The sequence below is a fragment of the Phytophthora sojae genome (assembly GCF_000149755.1).
Source record: "Phytophthora sojae unplaced genomic scaffold PHYSOscaffold_3, whole genome shotgun sequence".
NCBI lineage: Eukaryota > Oomycota > Peronosporomycetes > Peronosporales > Peronosporaceae > Phytophthora > Phytophthora sojae.
In genome coordinates, this window is record NW_009258117.1 from 2,537,530 (window position 1) to 2,557,826 (window position 20,297).

Here is a 20,297-nt window from a genome sequence, read left to right on the forward strand (position 1 = left end):
AGAGTCCAGGTACCAGTTATCATGGGCTTTGTCTGCGACCGGCTTTTTCATTTTCATCACTTGAAGAATAACTGTCATCACTTTCATTAGCGTAGCTACTCGTTTCAGCAGCCTTAGCACTCTTTCCTCCACACATCTTCACGCGCTTCTGAGCTTGGGTGCTGCTGCGATCCTCGGCTGGAGGTCACTTGCCAAAAAAGGGCAATCAAACACATGATGCCCTGCTTCATGGCAGTGATAACAAGCACCACCTGGCTTTTGTCCACTGCCGGCTTGGCCACGTCCAGCTCCACGTCCACCACCTTGGCTCCCGCGACCACCAGAACCACGTCCACCACCGGAACCACGCCCGTGTCCTCCAGATCGACCACCACGTCCACGGCCGCGACCACGTCCTCGACCTCTTCCTCCACCAGCAACGAACGCCTTTTCTTCATCATCATTGTCCTTGGCGCCCTCTGCTTTCCGACCTTGGCGATGGTCGTAAGCCATCTCCAATGCGAGTTCAAGTTGTTCATAATTAGGAGGACCATCAGCATTTTGGGGGTTGTGACTGGCGAGAAACGCCTGTACAACATGATCATATTCGCGCGGCAGAGATCCAATCAATAGTGCTGGCTTTACATACTCGTCCACAGGACGCCCGACTCCAGCAATGGTCTCCATCAGCCGACGCATCTCGCTCAGGTGATCTAGCACATTGCCATTGGGAGCGAGCCGTAGCCGACTGAGCTTACTCCCCTCAGCGTACTTCAATACGTCTTGCCCATAAATCTCTTTTTAGGCGCTCCATCACACGAAACGGGGTGGGTTCATACTTCACAGTCTTCATTATGTGATTCGTCATCGCGTCGTAGATGATCTTCTTGGCGTGGGCCATCTCGCTCGTCCACGTCGCGTGCGCCTCTGCCTCCTTGCTCTCGTCCGGCTCGAGCAAGTCCTCCATGCAGTACTTCCACAGCTTCTTCCTCTCCAGCTTGAGCTTGGCTCGCTCGTGCCAGACCTCGTAGTCCTTGCCGTCAAACGGCGGGATCGTCCTCTTCTCCTCGTGTGACTCCTTGGGCGTCTTCTTCTGCTCCGCCATGACGTCCTAGTTGCTGTGCTCCCCTCGCGTGAGCCTTGGGCTCATAACCTGAAGTGGAGTGTCCTCTTGGTGCTGCTCACGCAGAGATGGAAGCAACGACAACACTCAGCTGGGCGGCAAAAGCCACCTTGTTGGTCGTGTGTATATTCTCAACTGAGGCCTAGATTCTTCTCTTTCACCTTTTGTCTTACTCCAACTGCAAGTAGTATAGTGGGGATCAGTTTAATCCGCAACAGGTTATAAATGCACCATATAAAAACTATACATATTTGTGTGACCTTTATGGTAGGGAGGCAAGATCTCGAATACTGGCCCGACAAATAGTTCGGGGGGCATTGTTGAAGGGACATCCAGTTAAAGGCATGCTTTTATTCGTAACGGACAGCACCGCAGTGTTGCGAGTACTTGGAAATAGCTGTAAACTCGCTTTGTAAAGTGGTTTTTCAGCGCAAAAAGAATCTAAAATACGTATCGTATGACGCGGGCTGCGAGTCTGACATGGTTGACATGCAGAACCTCCTGTCTAAGCTTAAACGGCACGCAAATCGAATACCTCGCTGAGTTAAAGAGTCACAGAGGAACAATACGGTGTTTGAGAAACCTTCGGGGTCGCTCATGATAATTTTGTCCGGGGATAACGTCTGTATAACACTTCACGATTTGTGCCACAATCTGCGCCACAATCTGCGCCACAATCTCCACAATCCACAGTAGAGATGTCATTGTCAGCGCCTCTCCGGGGTAGTTCGTGAGCACTGCGTACCTACCTACTTCGAACGCGACACTATAGACTACAATCACGGACCAGGCCCACCTTCTTCAGCGTCTCCTGTCCACACATCACTTTAGGTAGGCGATTGTGTTCACCACACAAAACAACGTTGAGTATAACGCCACATGAAATTGAAGGTGGGCGAGATCCGGAAACCAGCTGTATCATGAGTGCAAAGATTCTGTGGCTTGTGTCAATTATCCACAAGCCTCCTTGTGATATTGTGGTAGATTGTGCTTGCTTGTGGCAAATAACCACGATCTTGCCACAATATCACTGCAAATCCTAGAGGTAGATTGTGGTTATAAGCTCTGCCATGAATGAAATAGCTCTCTCGTTGCTGGCGCCAACGCAGCCATTGGACGCTGACCAGGGTGTTATGTCACCGATGGCCTCATCAGACCAGACAACCTCAATTGGTGACTTTCGGTACCTGAGAACCCACCACGATAAAGAAGAGCGGGGCTTGCTGGTTACCAGCCTCACAAAGGTTTGGCTGAAACATCATTTCCGTATCGATACACTTCGATGTGCGCAACTATTTGTTCAATTAAGCATTCTCGGGCAGATGCTGCGGCTGCGAAGCAGGCGCAGTAGAGGCTCTCCTGAAGAACAGGCCCGCTTTTTTTGAACGTTCTAAATCTAGAACACAAAATGACTTGAACTTAATATACAGTATGGCTTAGGTACGAGTTGTAGTCCCGACTATACGCTGGTATACAGATTTGGCCCTCAGTCAGACGACCCTCCTGCGCAAGCAGCAATACTTTTTCAGCTGGGATCGATCAGTATTTATCTAGACGCGCATCGACAACAAATCACAGCGCTCTAGAACTTTGATCGACCTCTAGTCATCGCATTGTGGGCTTGATCGTAAGGGGTCTCGAAAGCAGGCCTGTTTTGAGCGTTTAATACTTTACTTAACCCCTTGGACGCGGAGGGGTGACGTGGACGGCATTAAAAAACGCTTAAACCGTCCCGGACGGCATAATAAATCGTATGAGGCTCAGCATGACATAGTGAACGCGAGTATAATTTTGGCTTTTCTTCACACAGTTTGTTGCTAAGCTCCCGGGTAATTATTCCGCTAGAAGGGACTGGTGTGATCTGCGGATAAAAATCCTCCAATGAGCTGCTCACAGTGCATTCTATGCAATACTGATTTTTAGAGAAACGATGCGCCTGAACGGGTACACATTCCCCTCTATCTTACATGTAACACAATGGATGCTATGGTATTGTCGCCTTGATGGTTGCTACAAGTGATAAGCCCTCTAGGACCCCCACTACATTACAAACAGCGCGCTCCAACGCTACCAAACAATGCAAAAGAAGAAGAGCAACTACAGAGTAAGTTGATGTTGTCTTCGGACACCGACATTGAAGCAGAGATAGCACCACACTTCGATCAGTCGAACAGTATGAATTATGTGTGTGAGCAAGATAAGAGCAACATGAGAACAAGCATATTGCAATGTAATGTACGAGAGGAACTATATTCACGTGCTAGTTTCCTGCACTATAGTGTGACTCGCATTGCTACGGTTGTGGAGGATGTGACTTGGTTTCAAAGCGAGAAGGCATCCTGTCCTGATCCTGTCTGCATAAAGTCAAACTTGTAAGCGGACCAAGTCAGCATTCAAGTAAAAATCAACTTTCACCCATACCTTCAACGCAAAATCGGCGTCCTCTCATCTTGGATGTAAAACTTGAAGCCCACAACATTCCTTACTTCAGCGGCGGTCGATACCTCAATATGAGCAGCAGGCTCCTCTTCAGCTCGTCTTCAGTGCCCTCTGTTCTTGGGCAGCACTCAAACATTTATCACGTTGCCACCGGAGGCGATGAAGCTCTTGACCTGTCGTTCATGTAGACATGTCGTCGTCCAAACAGCCAGCGCCATGTACATCTTCGTAAAACATTTCAATAAGCAGAAACCAATCTCAATCAGTATAAGCCATTTCGTCAGCATAAAGCGCATATAGTATACCTTCCACGTCAGCAAGCCATGGATATTCACGGTAACCGACGCCTGTTGGAGATACTCGAGTCCCCATGCTTGCACGACCACCTACTGAAGGCAACAAAGGTTAGTCCAATCGCAGCAATCATCCCAACGATGCAACGCATACCTCTAGCGTCCCAACGCCCATGACGATTCCTCGCGGCACAGCCGCGCTAGGCAAAGATGACGCATACAGTTCTGCTAGCAAATAGTTAAAACGCAAGTGGTGAGCATGTATTCGAACCCGCACACGTACCAAGCAGCACGAAAGGAGGGAGTGCTTGCGCCGCGGTGCTTACAATCAGACTTCAAGTGGCTCGCGCTTCAAAGCGACAGTCGCACTAGTTAGTTTGGGATCTATACCAAGATACTTAGCGCACGTACCGAGCCTCTCGTCCGTCTGGGGCTTGCACGGAAGAAGCCCCACCGCGCCGATGTCATCCCAAACTGCCACTTTGTCTCGCGCTGCGCCGAATGAAGAATGAGTGGCGGCAGCAAGAGGGGAACCGATGTTTGATTTTTTCTGAAAAATAGTTCGTGCTTGTGCGTGGTAGTTGAACTACCCTGATAGTCATATGTTATTGATGCCCAATCAAATGGCCACGTTTGGATACGTGGACCAATGATATCCAAGCTAGATATGGGAAGGGACGATAATCACTTTTTGCGGATTTAGAGGTATAGTGACATTAAGTGATTCTTATGCTGTTCAGAACAGCATAAGGTGAATTTCCAACCCTCCGCGTCCAAGGGGTTAAGTGATTACGCTTTGGAGGTCTGGCGAAAGCCGGTCAAAAGCGGGCCTATCATGAGCATCTCATAGGGCAAAACAAGGACAGCATCCGTATTAAGTTCAAGTCATTTTCTGTTCTAGATTTAGAACGTTCTAAAAAGCGGGCCTGTTCTTCAGGAGAGCCACAGTAGATGCCCACGTTAGAGTCTACTAAAGAGCTGGGCTGGTAGTGCCTTTTTAAAGGATTAAAAACAATACAACTTTGGGATTTACTCAAATATTAACCGTTATCATCGTCCATGAAACTATTCGTCGACCTGTGTACCCTCCCGGAGCAACGCTCCGGGTTGCCTATTTGATTTCATAGGCCGATCATCGGCCATGTAAACTCTTGCTAGTGCTACAGCTGCGCTGAGAAGTCAAGCAGTCGAACGTCTTTAACGAAAATCCTAACTAAGAAGTTGCGGGGTAATCCAAAGGCTTCTACTTACGAGATAATTAGCGGCTCGTAGTTTTAAAAAAAATGAGTTCACTGCACTGCGCCACACTACTGAATCTCTCTCTTGGAGCCTTCCTCCGTGAAGGTGCAAACCTCCTGCGGATCGACCTGCTCCCGGAATACGTCGACGAACGTGATGTAGTACGCGTGGTGCTTGACGCTGAAGTCCGTGAGGATCGTGGACTCGTCCTTGGCGGCAATCTTGAACTGGTCCGCCGCATCGATGAACTTCATGGCGTTGAGCTTCTTGTAGCTGAGCCTCGTCATCTCGACGAACTTGCGGATGCGCATGTCGCGCGCCAGCTTGAGCACCGTGACGCCGTCAGGCGACTCGACCGTCTCGTCGTCGATGACGTTGGCGTTGAGCTCCGAGTCGGACGTCATGCTGCGGCGGTTCCAGTTGGCCGAGCCCAGCGACACGTACACGTCGTCGATGAGCACGAGCTTGGTGTGGATGTAGATGTCCAATTCTGGCTTGGTGGTGTAAATCTGTACCTTGTTGGGGTATTTCTCCTTCATGGGGCCGATCATCTCGTACAGGTACTTCTCGTAGCCTGAGGCCTTGAGCAGCGTGTCGGGCGGCTGCACGAGCACGATGAGGCGCTGGATCCGGGGCAAGACCTCCATGAGAGCGTCCAGCAGTTCGGGCACGTAGATGAAGTACTGGTCCTCGATGTAGATGAAGTTCTTGGCGTTTCGAAGCGCTTTGAGTCGGGCCTTGAAGAGAGACTGCTCGCCTCGTGGTGCGAACTCCTCGTAGTGTCTGTACTTGCAGCTGAACGTCCGCACGATCTGGATGTTCTGGTGGCCGAGCTTGGACGTGGTGTTGCTGCTCGCGTAGTCGATGGGCGGCAGCTTCTCGTAGTCCGGGTTGTCAAAGTCCAGGAGATTGTCTCCCAGCCCCTGGCACGGCTTGTAGTCGGAGTTCCATCGCTGGAGGAAGTTGTTGGCCACTTCTTTCGCGGCCGGTCCGTGGATCCGGAAGTGAGCGTCCACCCAGCCATTGTTGCGGTACGGGATGTTGGCCGCCTTGCGGATGGCGGTGTTGTTGTGGTAGATCGTGTCCCATCGGTCGTTGGTGAGGTCGATGCCGCCGACGTAGGCGATCGGGTGTTCGTCCTTGCCCGTGGACTTGTTGGCGGCAATAACGATCGTCTTCTGGTGTTGCGACGAGGCCACGAGCGGAACGCGGTCGTCGAAGAGATACACAGCCTTGGCTCCGTTGATCTTCGATGGAGGAATCGAATTGATGACGTCGCGCGCGTTCGTGTTCTGCGACGTCAGCAGGAAGTTGGACCACGACAAGAGGTTGACGCTGCCGCCGCGCTCCACGATGCCCTTGAACATGACGTCGAAGCCTGTCTTGGTGCCCTTAGGGTCGATGTCGGCCTCGAACGGGATGACGCACGTGTCCCAACCTGCGTACATGACGCGGTCGCCCTCCTTCGTCGCTCTAAAGTCCTTAACAACCGCAGTGAAGAACTCGTTCGCGACGGTGTAGACCGTCACCTTGTTGCCGGTCGTGTACGTCTGCAGGCCATGGCGAGGGATTCCACCGCGCGACTCGACAATCTCCTCCTCTGTGATGAACCAGTCCGTCGGCTTGAGCAGAGGCTGCGTCAGCTTGACCTCCGTGCCGTCCGAGAGATCAGCGCCGTCAACCTCCTGGCTTTTGGTCTGCTTTGTGCCTGTCTGAGTGCTAGAACCTGAACGCGAACCGGAGTCGGAGTCATCGTCGTCGCCTCCGAAGAGCGATGAGAATGACCACGCAGTCGCCGGCGCTGGGACAATCGCCAGCGCTAAAGCCACAGCGAGAGCGAGCGTGGAGCTGCGTCGTCGTGAGGTACGAGCTTTCATTCCGAAATCTCGTGTGCGCTTTCGCTCCTCAAGAGAAAAAATGGATAATGTGGCGGTGGTCGCTTTAATCGGCGCTATGTACATGAACTTGTACGGACCGCACGCATCAGGACTCCCGATGGCACGCTTGGTAGGAACGATACGGCAACACGGGCCTGTTCACAGACAGGAGCACGCATACTGGAAGCCAGTCATTTGCACAGCAGGCGGAGAATTCAAAGCGCGACTCGTGCAAAACGTATAATTGTGAAAGTCTCTGAGACCTCGCAATGGCGGATTCGAATTCACTGTCAATCCTCCGTGAGCATCGCTGCTTCGGTAATACTGCCCACATATTATAATGTGCGCCGCATCTTCCCATTGCTCATCGCTGCGTCACATTTTAGGGACGAGTTTGCTGTTATACAGTTGAGTGGTCTGGCTTCCATTAAAGAGTTAAATTGCCATGACCCTAACCCGTCAGGCTGTTTCTTGGGCGAATCCTAGGATGTGCCCCCGCCAAAAGGGACCGAATTTCGGTTCTTACCCCCGCTAGAGTTACACCTTTGAGCTGCAAAAACCCAGTTTATGAGTGGGTTTATGAGCAGGCTGCTCAGAGCAGATAACCGGAGAAGGCGCTTGCCGTCGGCACCGACTTCGCGGCGTTGTTTACCACGCTGCATAGGATTACCGTAGCATCTTAGTCCTAGGCGTCACTGCACAATAGAGCTGTCGACGTCGAGGGTTTTGACGTTGACCCGACGTATTTTTCTGTCGACGTCCGTGGGTGTCAGCCGACGTCGAGCCGACACCACGCCGACATCCTCCGCTCGACTTTCTGCTGATTGGTCAAAAGGAGTTTTGGTGAAGCCAATGAAATCACCTGACCTCAGACGTGCCCATTGCCTCAATCAACTTGTACCCGCGACTCAAACAAACACCCAAGTCCAATACAATGATTTTCACTTGGAAGAGCTCCGCTATCGAATGATGTAGAGTCTACACCATTGGTCTACACTGTAGACCAGCTAGCAGCGAGTCTGCCTGAACGATGGGATGCCCATGCCCCGGATGAACTACAAAATAAGGGGTGACGCTGATTCAAGCTGAGTAGCTTGCATGAGGCGCCCTAGCAAGTGTTGACTGCGCTCAGACAGCGACTTGGGTGTCAGCGCCAGCCATGTTGTCAAAGGTGTCGTCTCCGGCTGGGCCGAATACACGCGCCTTCAATGGTTCCTTTGTCGTCTGGGAGTTGCAACTGCATACATCTCTAGATCCAATTACGAGGTTAACTGAGTGGAACACGGGCTCACATGTAGGTCATCGCAAGCATTAACGTCGACAGTGTTTGTACTCGATCCTATTGCGATCTATAGTGGAGAAGTTGCCCCTCTAAGTTTCACCGAGACACTATTTACTAACAGAGTACGTTATGTGTATGTACTCACGTCCCTCAATGAGGTTAATGCAGGGTGCGCCACCTCGCGCTGTGTAAGGATCCTATTTCGCAATAGTGACACCCTTTTGAATGTCGACTGGGTGTCGGCTCGACGACTTTTGGACGTCTGGGTGTTAGCCGGAGCGACGACCCGACGTCGACAGCTCTACTGCACAAGCACTTACTGCAAATCACAAGCGTCACCAGCTGACTGCACATCATCAAAGCATGTACAGTAATCTGCCCGAGTAAGGAACGCCTGATATATATAAAGACGCAGAATATATAAATTGATGTTAAGTTGAGTATACTTTTCCAATGTACTGATTTAGTAATTTCAAAATGAACTGAAGAGCAGCTTTACCTACGAGTCCGGAATGATTCCAACAGTGGCGTATGGTCGAAGCACTAACCTTTGACCAGGCATCCTCGCACCACAACAGCGCTATCAACTGGTCGACCTCGTAGGGATTATCTAGCCCTTCACCTTGTCGAGGATGCCCACTTTCTCAGACCAAGTGAGGCGGAGACGCTTGGACGGTGTGGACTTCATGGGTGGAGTGGGGGAGGAGGTGGGCTTGTGGGGCGAGGTGCAAAAGAAAAAGTGCGAGTCTACCACCACGATACATGTAGTTTGAAGTCTAGTAAGATCGCTAAATGCGCGCCATTTTTCAAACGAGGGTGGATGATTGGCACTGGATTTTTCACCTCAGTACCTTGCAGTACCTTGCACATCCCCTATCGCCACATCGACTGGAAAATACTATTAAATGTGTATTAAATATGTGAGGCTATTAGTTATACACCCGTTCCTTATTCGGGCAGAATTCTGTATTTCAAATTAGCTTGCACTGCTAATTATTCGTCTCGCTACCGTCGCTGTCGTCACGGCCGCCACCGACATGTTCGCGGTGCTGCCGCTGCTGTGAAGCAACTGTGGCGTGCCCGACCTCAACATCCGCATCGGCGTGCACTTGGGCCCCGTGCCCGCTGGCGTCGTGGGCAGCAAGGACCCCTGTTTGGAGCATCGCGCACTTCTTTGAGAGCAGCGGCGTGCCCGGCCGCACCCACAGCAGCGAGAACACGTGGGCCAGCATGAACACGGAGATGAAGAAGGAGACGCCAGGCCACGGCCTCAAGGTCAAGTACCAAGTGGTGCTCTCCATCAGCGGCAGCTCCAAGAAGCTACGCATGTGTGATGGGAGCGTCCCCGACTATCTAACGTCATTGAGCACCCAGTACCATAACATCCAATTGAGACTTTGAGCCGACCACCGAGAACCTTCATCTTCTGCGCGTAGTCTACCGGCACGCGTTGGTACGTCTTGCTTTTCTTCCCTTTCTTCCCATTTCCCTCGATTCATGGGCGCTCTGCCGCGGAAGTTCCTTGGCGGCAGGCTTCCTTCGAGTGTGCTGGAAAAGCCTTGTTTTAAACGGAATAGAGCCTAAAAATAAAGTCATGTGTAATGTAGCCATATGTTAAAAATGGCAGTGTCCTGCTGTACTGTAATTTACAACTGACCCTTAGGAGTGAACGCCTAGGACTATTAATAAGATGCTACGGTATTACAGTAATGTGCGTCAATAGGAGCCGCTGATATGGATAGAAGCAAGGTGGCTATTAGACCAAACAGTGTAACAAAGCCGGTTTCATGTTCTGGATTAGTATATAAAACAAGTATTAGATGGTTGACTTCCCAGTCAACCCCAATCAATGGTTTATCTAAATCATTACTATTAGCGCTCCTCCCACCCAGCTGTTTATTATATGTACAAGGAAATTAGTTCCTACACGTTCCTTATTGACGCACATTACTGTACGCCCCACTCGTCAAGGGATTACATTAGGCACTGCATACATGAAGTAGAACGGCCAACACGGCCGAGAACGGCGGTTACATGTATTCCGGTTCAACATTCAGCCCCAATCCCTACATGTATTGTCGATTCCGCCCAAAATTGCGAAACTCGAGTGCCACGCGTCCGGTGTCTCGGGCACAGTGTTCCCGGCCGACGAAGAACAGCAAAGTAAGGAGAAGGAGAGCGAGTCGCACTGTGATTGGCTAATTTTACCTAGATGCGCTCTGTTGTAGCGAACAAGCTGGAGATGGAGATGCACCAACTCCCTGCAGATATCCATCTCCAGCTGCGTAGCGAACACGCTCTAAGTTATCCGTGTCCACATAATAGAGGTGGTCCACACAACTGTACATAGGACGCCGCAGGCGGCCCTGCTGCTGAGCGAAGCGAAGGCGGCACCCGCGTGCGTTATAGCGGGCCGTAGGGCCGCCCAACAATATAATAACTAATAACACTGCGAGTAGTGCAGCGAGCCGACGGGGCAAGCGGAGCGGGGGCGACCAGATTACCCATGCTGTGCCGCGAGGTTAATATGATTATTAGCCATTTTTACGATATTAATGAGCAGTAGCAGCGATAGCAGGGCCCACCCAATGATATAATAGCCAGACCACTTCAAAAGTGGGAAATTTTTAAAAATTCCCACATTTCCCACTTTCTGGCAAATTGAGAATCAGATACAATCTCTAATAACGCCCCACATAGGTGGGAACAAGTATTAGTAACATTCCCACCTTTGAGCTGTACCCATCTTCGTTAATATCAGTGTTAATGTATTGATTCCCACTTTTCCCACATCCTGCTCCAGAATAGGTCACTTCCTGATAGAATGTGGGAAAAGTGACTTGTCCCACTTTTTAAGTGGTCTGATAATAGCTAATTACAATGCGAGTATGTATTGTGGCTTTCAATTATTTTGCCGCCCGATTTGTCGTGTTCTCTCGGAGTCCGATTTATATACAGTCAAACCTGTTTATATGATCCACTCTATTTGAGCCATGCCGTTTATTTGATGCAGGCTTTGTCGCTACCAAATATTTCACTTAGCTTTTGTATGATCTCTGTTTATATGCATACAAGGTATATGAGTCACATTTTTGGGGACCAAATTAGCTCTCACCTGTTTATTTGATTCACACTGCTCACGCTTCAAAGCACCACTGCTCAACACTCAACGCCTACCACAAGCCTTCTTCGCTCGCCATGTCTCCTCGCACCTGTCTGACGCTAGAACAAAAGCTCCAAGTGCACCTAAAGCTCAAGCAGAATCCTGGCATGAACAACCCCATGCCCGCCGAGTGGATCTACGCAACTTTCAAGGCCCGGGTCAGCCGTGCCACACTTGCCCGACTGCGCAACCTGCCTTCTTCCTACTTCAGCCACGTCAACCTGAGTGCGACCAAGCGGCGCCGAGTGAAATTCCCTCAGTTCGAGCGGGATCTGAGGGAAATTTTCTTTCAGAACGAAGCTAAAACGGCGATGGCGGACGACGTGCTCCTGCTGAAGGCGCATGAGCTGGCGGAGCGCTTAGGAGGAAGAGGAGGAACAGGAACCCGCAGTTCAACCTGCCATTGCTCTGAGACACTGCATGGAGCTGGCTGCATTTCTGCTGCAATGCGGAGAGCAGACTGACAGAGAACGAAGAGCTTTACAGACCGTGACCGCTTTGGTTCGAGAGACTACGGTGAAGGCAAAGCGGCAGCGAACTATGCACGATTTCTTTACGTGCACCACATAATTTTTTTAACTGAGTCCATTTTATATGAGTCATTGTAGTAGATGGTCACCAACAGGGCCTCATATAAACAGGTTTGACTGTAAAATGGATCTCCTACATGATCGGTTAGTCCAATTTAGCTATATCTGACCTGAGTTAGTAGCATAAGGCTCAGAGGGGAGGCATTCCAAGTTCTCCTCACCTCTCATGACGCATTAGAACTGCAAGAGATTGGTGACAATAGTACACTGTATATAGCCACTTCGTAGCACTATGGCCAGCTAAATCACCTGTGTGATCATCTACGGCCGCTACAACCTCGTGCCACACCGATCTGAGAGGGCCCCAGACATATTTTCGCGGCGGTCCCTTTTGCCGGCGAAAAGCGGCATTTCTGGCCCCTGCTTCGCAACTCGCAGCCCCCAGACGCAAATCGGGCCAGATATAGTTTGCTTCCCTCAGCCCCTCCTGCTAAATCGGAGCCCTCCAGCAAATCGGACCCGATATATCGGATCTTGGACCACCCGATTTGCCAAAACGGATGAAAGCCACAATAGTACGTTGTGGCAGATATAGCTGGACCTGCCCTGCTACTGAGTACAATAGCAATGTAGCGAGGTTGGCATAACATGAAGATAGTAAGTGATAGCCGCGCATAGTTTGTTATAGCAGCATGTAGTCAACGATAGGAGCGCTTATTTAAGCGCTAGCAGCACGTAGTAAGCGATATGAACGTATAGTTAGCGATAGCAGCACGTAGAGAGCTATAACAGTGCGACTACACGTAGCGAAGGTGTGCACAAAATTATTACTAACATGAGCAGCATATTTTTACTGTAATACTAAGGTAAGGGACGGATACATTATAGCTACAGCGGCGCTCTGCGTTCATCTTGGGGGAATATTTAGCTACACTTGCTTGAACGTGTTTCGAATCTTTTTTTAAGGCACAGTATGTAGCGGTAGGTTAATGCGTTATTGCGATAGCAGATGTTCTGACATTCACTGAGCTGGAGCTTTTTATTATAGTAGAAATTCCTTCTCTAACCATGTTATTGGACCGATATGCATGCAGGAAACGGAATTAGCATAACGCATAGTTACGGGGTAAGAACTTCTTACTTTCAATCCCTTAGCTACTGTAGCGATAGGTGGACCTGCCATGCTACTTACTGTAGTACAATAGCAATGTTGGCTCAATACAAACACATAGTAAGCTATAGAAGCGTATAGATAGTTATAGCAGCACGTAGTCAGCAATAGGACAGCATAGTTAAGCGCTAGCAGCACGTAGTAAGCGATATGAACGTGATAGTAGCACGTATAAGCACGTAGTAACCGATAGCATCAACGTTGTAAGTGATAGCAGTGCGAGTAAACGTAGCGGAAGGCGTGCACGAGATTATTACTAATATGAGCAGCATACTTTTACTGTAATACTTTAGGGATGGATATATTATAGCTACAGCGGCGCTCTGCGTTCATCTTGGGGGGATATTTAGCTACACTTGCTTAAACGCGTTTCGTATATCTTTACTTAAGTAAGGTACAATGTGTAGCGTTTGGAGAATGCGTTAGTGGGGTAGTAGACAATATTCACTGAGTGGAAGCCGTTTATTATAGTTTACGCTGGGATTCCTTTTCTAACCGTGTTATGGGGCGGATATACACGCAGGAAACCGAATTAACAAAGGGCAAACGTGACTTTATAACTATATAGTTACGAGTGCGAACTCTCTATATCTTACCTACTGTAATGCAGATGGTACACTAAAATGGTAACGTAGTAGAATAATAAACCGTAGCCACGTCTAAAACAATGAGTTTTGAAGTAGACCGCGCTGTAGTTAGCGCAGCCCGCAGCTACGTTTTGGCGGAACAGACGAAATACTAAAACGATGATGTATACTCGGTATTTATATAAGATCACAAGCATTTAATGTAATGATATGTACAGGAAGAGCGAAGCCCTACTTTGATTGTTGCTGGGGCTTATAGTCCAATGCAGAATGAAGGTATTATTGCCGTTTGCAGATATTTCGGCCAACGCATGCTTATTATCTCGTCAATAATCTCGATTTTAATCCAGCCAGCTCTTAATTAAGACCTAGGTCTGATTTATATATATCGCCAGTACTGGTCTAACATGCAAGCTTGGGGCTCTGTTTTCCCGACCAAAACGCTTTTCTGCGGCTTGTAAACGCAGAAATGCCATTCTAGACGGGCCAAACCGAGATTCTGGGCCTAAAAGTGGCCTTCACCAAAGCACAAAGCTAAAACAGCCCTCGCCTATCTCGTGTCCACTCATAGTAAGAGACAGGCGTGGTCTATTTTAGAGGTCTATTTTAGAGGTCTATTTTAGAGGACATAGTATTTGCAAGCGGCAATGGATGCCTGCCAAAAGTATAGTAAACGGTCGACATATCTGCAGCAGATATGCCCGACTTAAAAAAGATATATGTCGGCATATCGCGTGAAAGCTTCACCAAAAGTGTCTTATTGCTTCTGTCTACGTCCGGTTCCTACTGCCCTGAATCAGGTGGCTGCACTATAGCATATGCAGTGAACCTGTCAACTTGCCCCGGACACTAAAGCGGCAGCACTGCTGCCGCACTTCTTCTGGATGCCGTCACTTTCGGATTCGCGCGCGTCGAGCGCAAGCAAGCTCAGCGACGACGGCGAGCGCGGACACGGACGCCCTCCTCGTCGTGACGGACGCCTTCCTCAAGCAGGGGCGGGAGCTGGCCGAGGCGCGGCGCGAGATGTACCGCTTGCTGCTGGAAGAGGCGTGGCGGACAGCCATGCGAAGTCGCCACTACCTGACGGCACAATGCCTCGAGGCACCATGCAACTCGGCCTGGATGCTCCTCTACCGATTTGGGAGCGATGTCAACTTTATAAACGCGACGAGTCTCACCAGGTACATTTATTGATCGAGTTAAATGATACAAAGCTGTATGTAGCTAACGTGTGACTGTGTGCTGCAGACCTGCTTTCGAGCAGTTGCTGCGAAGGTTTTCGCGCTTCTACTTCATCCCCAAGGCCAAGTTGCGCGGCCGCCCGCCCAAGCTACGGTACCACCATCAAGTCCTGGGACTGGTGCTCTCGTTCTACGTCGGCTCGATGGAGCAGAGCTCGCTGTCCATGCTCTTTGGCTTGCCCCCGAGCACGCTCTCGTGCATCCTGTGCCGTGCAGAGGAGGCGCTGTCCACGGCGCTCCATGGGTACGCTCCGGCGCGCATTTCGTGGCCATCACCAACGCGCCAAGCCGAGCTGCCAAAGCTCGTCGAGGCTCGCGAGCCCCTGCTCAAGTACACTTTTGGTTTCATCGGTGGCAAGAACTTCAAAGTACGTATGCAGTTGTATTCATTCGATCCTATCCGTCTTAACCCATATTGTTGGCTATATGCTGCAGGTGCAGCAACCTTCCAACGCAGATCTTCAAAATGCTATGTACAATGGATGGCTATATTCTGTTTTGTTACAGGAACTATCTGCTTTGCGGCTGACGACTGCATTATCTGGAGCCGACACAACTGTCCGGGGTCATGAAATGACTTGGACACGTCGCTCGGCTTTAGGTTGAAGCTACTCGATCCAGCCTTTTGTCCGGATTCGAGGATGAACGTCGTCTCCGACCCCGCTGTCTCCTGTTCGACAGCTATGGCGGGGCGCATCTCACACCCCTCAAGGACGGAGACCTCAAGCGGATCCTGCCGTCGCTGAGAGCATCGGCGCGCACCCTTCACAATGCCATCACCTCGGTCCGCCAGGCGGCCGAGTGGGCATGGGAAGCGTGCAGAAGGTCTACTCGAGACTCAACCTGCCATTGCCGTACGACCCAAGCTCCGAGGACTTCGCCTGGACAACTTGTTTCGTATGGCCAACTACAGGGTCCGAACGGTGGGGATCTCGCAGATCCAGTCCACGTTTGCTGGTGAGATGGAGGTGCCGACTCAGGTTGGCTAAGTAGTGAGCGAATCACAGCAAGTAGCGTAGCAACAATATATTTTGCGTGGCATTGAACTGTTTTCTCGAAGTCCTTGCAAGTACTCTAATGCTGAACGGATGATGTGAAGTTGTTGTAGGACTTGCTGATGATATCGTGGAAGTTGGTGCTTTTCGCAAGATAGAGATCGATGTAGTTTAGCAGCGAGCACGACTTGAATGAAGATGAAGATGTTGTACATGAAAAGTTGTTGATTCAACGGCTTTGAGATAAATGCAACGCTACTACAATATGAATACGCCATGCTGCGAGGTGCAGGGCCAACAACTCCTTCCTTCGTCTCCATATTTGCTTACGCGCTCTTCTTAATGGCATTGATCAGCATGATCAGCTCCTGCGTGCGAGCGCGTGCATCCTCATGGTCGCGACGAGCTCGGTCCTCTCTTTCGAGTTTTTCTTGGCGACGGCGTTCCTGGGCTTCGGCCTTGTCGGTAAGGTAGCGAGCCTCTTGAGCAGCGACTTCGGCGCGGCGACGCTTGTCCTCTTCAGCGCGGTGTTCTTCGGCCTTGCGTTCGTTCTCCTCACGGAGAAGGAGAATCGTCTCGAGCATGCTTCCGCCCGTGTTGTTCGCAGCGGCTTCGAGGCTGGCAAGCTTGATCTTGAGGGCAGTGGACGTCCTCAAGGCGCGAATCCGCTTCGCTTTCGCAAAGCTTGCCTCCATGGTCTCCTTGTCTTCTTCGAGCGCACACTTGGCACCTATGGTGTCACGGAACGCGGTCAGGTGCTGCCCGCCCAAGCGGTTCGAAAAGTTCACGATCTTCGGGTACTTCTCCGCTTCTTGACTGCGAGCATCAGCGAGCGGCGTCTGCTGCGGAGCCCCCGGTGAGCTCGCATTGGCAGCAGCGGAGCTGACAGCCGTTCGACGTGGCTTCGGCAGTCCGCTTGCCGCACGGCGCGTGGTAGACGTTGCTGGAGGAGGCGCCGGTCGTGGTGTACGTGCACCGTCAGCGGACCCACCACTCGTGAGTGGCGCCGCAAGCAGCTCTTGAAAGTCGCCCAGACTAGGCGACTCGGACTCGGCGGACGGTGCACGTCGACCCTTCAGTGCTGGGCCGGCCGGCCGTCTGCACGCCTTCCCCATCGGAGCAGAAGTCGGGCTCGATGGGGCGATCTTCGTCGGCCTCGTCATCCATTTCGATGACGTTGGCCTTCTCGTCGATCGCCAGCTTCACCTCCTTGGCCTTCTTGACGTGCGGCGGCATGTTGGGCGTGCCAGTCGGCTTCCTGGTGCTGTAGAGCACTTTGAATTTGCGGCGGAGGCTTTCAAAGTCTCACTCAGGGGCACCGCGAGGTCTGTTGGCGTTGTACGACGCCGCTAGACGCTCCCACTCGTCTCGTCCAAGCGGAAGCTCGTTCTCGATCAGCAGCAAGAGGCGGTCGACGTCCGCCGTGGTTAAGTTGGGGTTTCCGGTTTGTCGGACCATCTACATGCACAACAAGTTGAACAACCCCATCAGCAAGCTTGACATCAACGAATCTCGCGTGGGGCAGCGTACCAGGGCGTGAAGCGCGCGGAATTGAAGCTTGGGGCGGGGCGGGTATGCGTCTTGGAGGAGGGTGCTCGTAACTTGGCAAAAGCGAAAGTGAGAGAAACGAGTGCACCGAGAAGCGGCGGCAACTCGACCAGCACCATGCCGCCACCGCCACCAATTTGAAAAGGATGCTGCTCTTAGCAGCTTCAACCTGGAGCGCGCGAAAGCTTCGCGCCCAAAGTGCCAAACGCAGCAGCAGGAAGCCTGCTCGATATCTTTCGAACGAAGCCGTCTTGGCGCCAAATCACACTCACAGTGGTCGGAGCATCCCCGTAGTTTAGCAGCACTTCGTCCCCACAATACTCTCGATTTTCAAGCACCTTCCTGCATTCAGTCGTCCATTCACTCATGCATGCATGTTGCTTCACTCGATGCTCCTCGCTCCTTAGCAACCTTGCTACGCTGCTGTCATCTCACGGGTCTTCTTGGATGTTGCGGTGGCGACAGCCGTCTCGCTCGCAACGGCAGACGAACCAGAGGTCGTCGCCGTAGTCGATGGTCACCTCCTCACCCCGGTAGATTCGCCGCGTCGTCGCCGCGACCACCGTCGTTCGATGCCCGTTCGACACCTCCCTGAACTCCGCTGCATGCTCGCACGAGTGATTCAGGAAGCGCATCAGCCCTCCCATCCCTTCAGCATTAATCACAGCGCAGATCGGGTACGTCGGCTTCTCGTGCCGCTGCTTCATCAGGAGACGGTAGCCGTTGTTGCGTGGGCGGTTCGCTCGAGACACGCTGACGTGCTCGATCTCGCCTAGGTACTGGCCGAGCACCTCACCGGCGCTGATGTCCTCGGCGGCGACAACCCCGAGCTGCTGGGTGCACAAGTTGCGGCCGAGGAAGATCTTGCTTGACTCCTCCAAGCCGTTGCCGCACTTGCCCCCGTACGGGCAGCAACGGGCATTGCACGAGAGTGTTGCGGCAGCTGTCGGTCCGGCAAGGATTCCAGCAACCGCAAAAGCCGAATGGCTGGACCGCTGGGAAGACGGTAGCCAACGGGTTGTATTGCTCGCGCAAGTGAGCAATGGCGTACGGCCACCGTGCCGGCGCGAACACGTCCCCCGGTCGTGACGCCTGCAGTTGAGCACGGGGCGCAGCCGCCGGTACTGCCCGTGTCGCTCGTCGAATGTCGTCCGAGCGCTGGCTGCGTGGCTCATGGCTGGGGACCGTGCGCAGGCGTGAGTACGGGGCGACAGCGGCTTGGTGTGCTTGACGCCGATGGCGAGGGTGAAGCGCCGTGCTTGTCGTGGCACGCGGCAGCGATCTTGGATGCGTTTCCAGGAGCACGGGCGAGGACATCGTCGGACTTGTGCGCGCCCCCGAAGTTGGTAGCGGGGCCGTCGGCGTCTCTGGCGTTGCCGGCGGGTTCGTCACGCGCTTGGATCGGTGCTTGGTCCGCTCTGGAGTGAGCCAGGGCGGCGTCGCCGTGCCCGTCGAGCTGGGGGCGCCATCAGCACCCATGGCACGGGCGCTGCTGACGTTCGGCGGCGTGTTCTCGTCGCTGGAGGAGGAGGAGGAGTCCACGATGCATCGGAGCTTCCAGTGGATCGCGGAGTGCGTCAGATGCACCATCGTTCCTGCTGTAACAAACTGTGTTAGCCAACAGCTAGAAGCACTTACTGCAATTGAAGCTCACGTACCGGAGATCGTTTGCTGTCTTCGCGCCTTCGGAGGCTATTTCAAAAGTGAGCGCAACTTCAAGTTGGCGGCAGGAAGATATAAGCGAGGCAGTATGTCGCCCGAATGACGGTAGAGTGATGGTCGACTTAAAGTATACAAATAACAAGTTAACTCTTTAAGATGGCTACACGACATATTCATAGGATTAGGGTAGTCAACTTGCGATTTGTATGCAGGGATTGAACCCATATCGCTAAACCGGCCCAAATCGGCAAATTTGACCAGAATTGGCAATACAAGTAGCCTCATAAACCGCTAGTTAGCACAAGTTCATTTTGGTTGAAGGATTAATATGTCGTACGCACTTATGTTTTAAATTTCGGCATTATATTTTTAAAATAATGTCAAAATTAAATTATTTTAAACTAATATTGACATACACCTTTTCCAGTCCTAATTCGTCAAGAGAAACATTTTTTAACAAATCCAATATCGTGAAGAGCAAAATCAAAATTGTCTACGAACTCTTTAAAACTAATAATCGTTCTTGAAACGCCTCAAATTATTTTAGACAGGTAATATCTTACTTGAACTTCGGTTCGCGCCAACAATGCGCGCTCTCGTTCATCATTTTGGCGCCTTTGGAGCTCTCCGAAGTGGGTGGTGAGCGTGCGCCCCGCGCCACAGCAGTACCAGCTTCCTCACTTGTGCTTTTACCTCCTATATAACTGATCGCACTACGATGCCAGCATGGAAGTACGTCCGCTATGGGCTCGAGATCAAGCTCCGCGTCATTGAAGCTGCACGCAGAGGCGATGTGTGGGAGGCCGTCGCAGAAGAGCTCGGAGTCAACTACAACACCGCGAGAGACTGGGTGCGTTACCACGTGACGCATGGAGAACCTCTATGTGCTCTTCAGCGAGGTGGCAAGAGAGGCAACAAGATGACGCCGGCGGCGCTCGAGTTTTTGCTGGACAAGCTGCGTGGAGACCCGGACCTTACGCTGCGTCAGCTTGCAGACTTGCTGGAGCAGGGGGCTGGCATTTCGGTGGTGCCGCAAACCGTGAAGAAACATGCCGACGGCGCGTGCTTCACGCCGAAGCAACTGCACAAGGAGCCGCAATACATGAACACCTTGGTGAACAAGCAGAAGCGCCGCGACTACCTTATCCAGCTGCAGCAGTATCAGGCC

At 51.6% G+C, this 20,297-nt stretch overlaps 6 protein-coding genes across 6 annotated transcripts; 3 read left to right on the forward strand and 3 right to left on the reverse strand.

Moving 5' to 3' along the window:
* Nucleotides 1-5,141: 5,141 nt before the first annotated feature.
* PHYSODRAFT_495214 (phospholipase D-like protein) lies at nucleotides 5,142-6,950 on the reverse strand (the record flags this gene model as incomplete). Its single annotated transcript, XM_009524444.1, has 1 exon — nucleotides 5,142-6,950. The coding sequence occupies one exon, from the start codon at nucleotides 6,948-6,950 to the stop codon at nucleotides 5,142-5,144; it is 1,809 nt and encodes a 602-aa protein (XP_009522739.1).
* A 1,761-nt stretch (nucleotides 6,951-8,711) lies between these two features.
* On the reverse strand, nucleotides 8,712-8,861 carry PHYSODRAFT_407326 (hypothetical protein; the record flags this gene model as incomplete). Its single annotated transcript, XM_009524445.1, has 1 exon — nucleotides 8,712-8,861. A coding segment is annotated over one exon (150 nt), but the record flags the coding sequence as incomplete, so codon positions are not given.
* Nucleotides 8,862-9,242: 381 nt separating this feature from the next.
* On the forward strand, nucleotides 9,243-9,640 carry PHYSODRAFT_285358 (hypothetical protein). Its single transcript, XM_009524446.1, has one exon. The coding sequence runs from the start codon at nucleotides 9,463-9,465 to the stop codon at nucleotides 9,631-9,633; it is 171 nt and encodes a 56-aa protein (XP_009522741.1). The 5' UTR covers nucleotides 9,243-9,462; the 3' UTR covers nucleotides 9,634-9,640.
* A 5,105-nt stretch (nucleotides 9,641-14,745) lies between these two features.
* On the forward strand, nucleotides 14,746-15,496 carry PHYSODRAFT_489807 (hypothetical protein; the record flags this gene model as incomplete). Its single annotated transcript, XM_009524447.1, has 2 exons — nucleotides 14,746-14,864; nucleotides 14,932-15,496. The coding sequence occupies 2 exons, from the start codon at nucleotides 14,746-14,748 to the stop codon at nucleotides 15,494-15,496; spliced, it is 684 nt and encodes a 227-aa protein (XP_009522742.1).
* A 2,411-nt stretch (nucleotides 15,497-17,907) lies between these two features.
* On the reverse strand, nucleotides 17,908-18,399 carry PHYSODRAFT_404796 (hypothetical protein; the record flags this gene model as incomplete). The annotated part of the gene is made up of 1 exon (XM_009524448.1): nucleotides 17,908-18,399. A coding segment is annotated over one exon (492 nt), but the record flags the coding sequence as incomplete, so codon positions are not given.
* A 1,463-nt stretch (nucleotides 18,400-19,862) lies between these two features.
* On the forward strand, nucleotides 19,863-20,297 carry PHYSODRAFT_376210 (hypothetical protein; the record flags this gene model as incomplete). The annotated part of the gene is made up of 2 exons (XM_009524449.1): nucleotides 19,863-19,991; nucleotides 20,136-20,297. Coding segments are annotated over 2 exons (291 nt in total), but the record flags the coding sequence as incomplete, so codon positions are not given.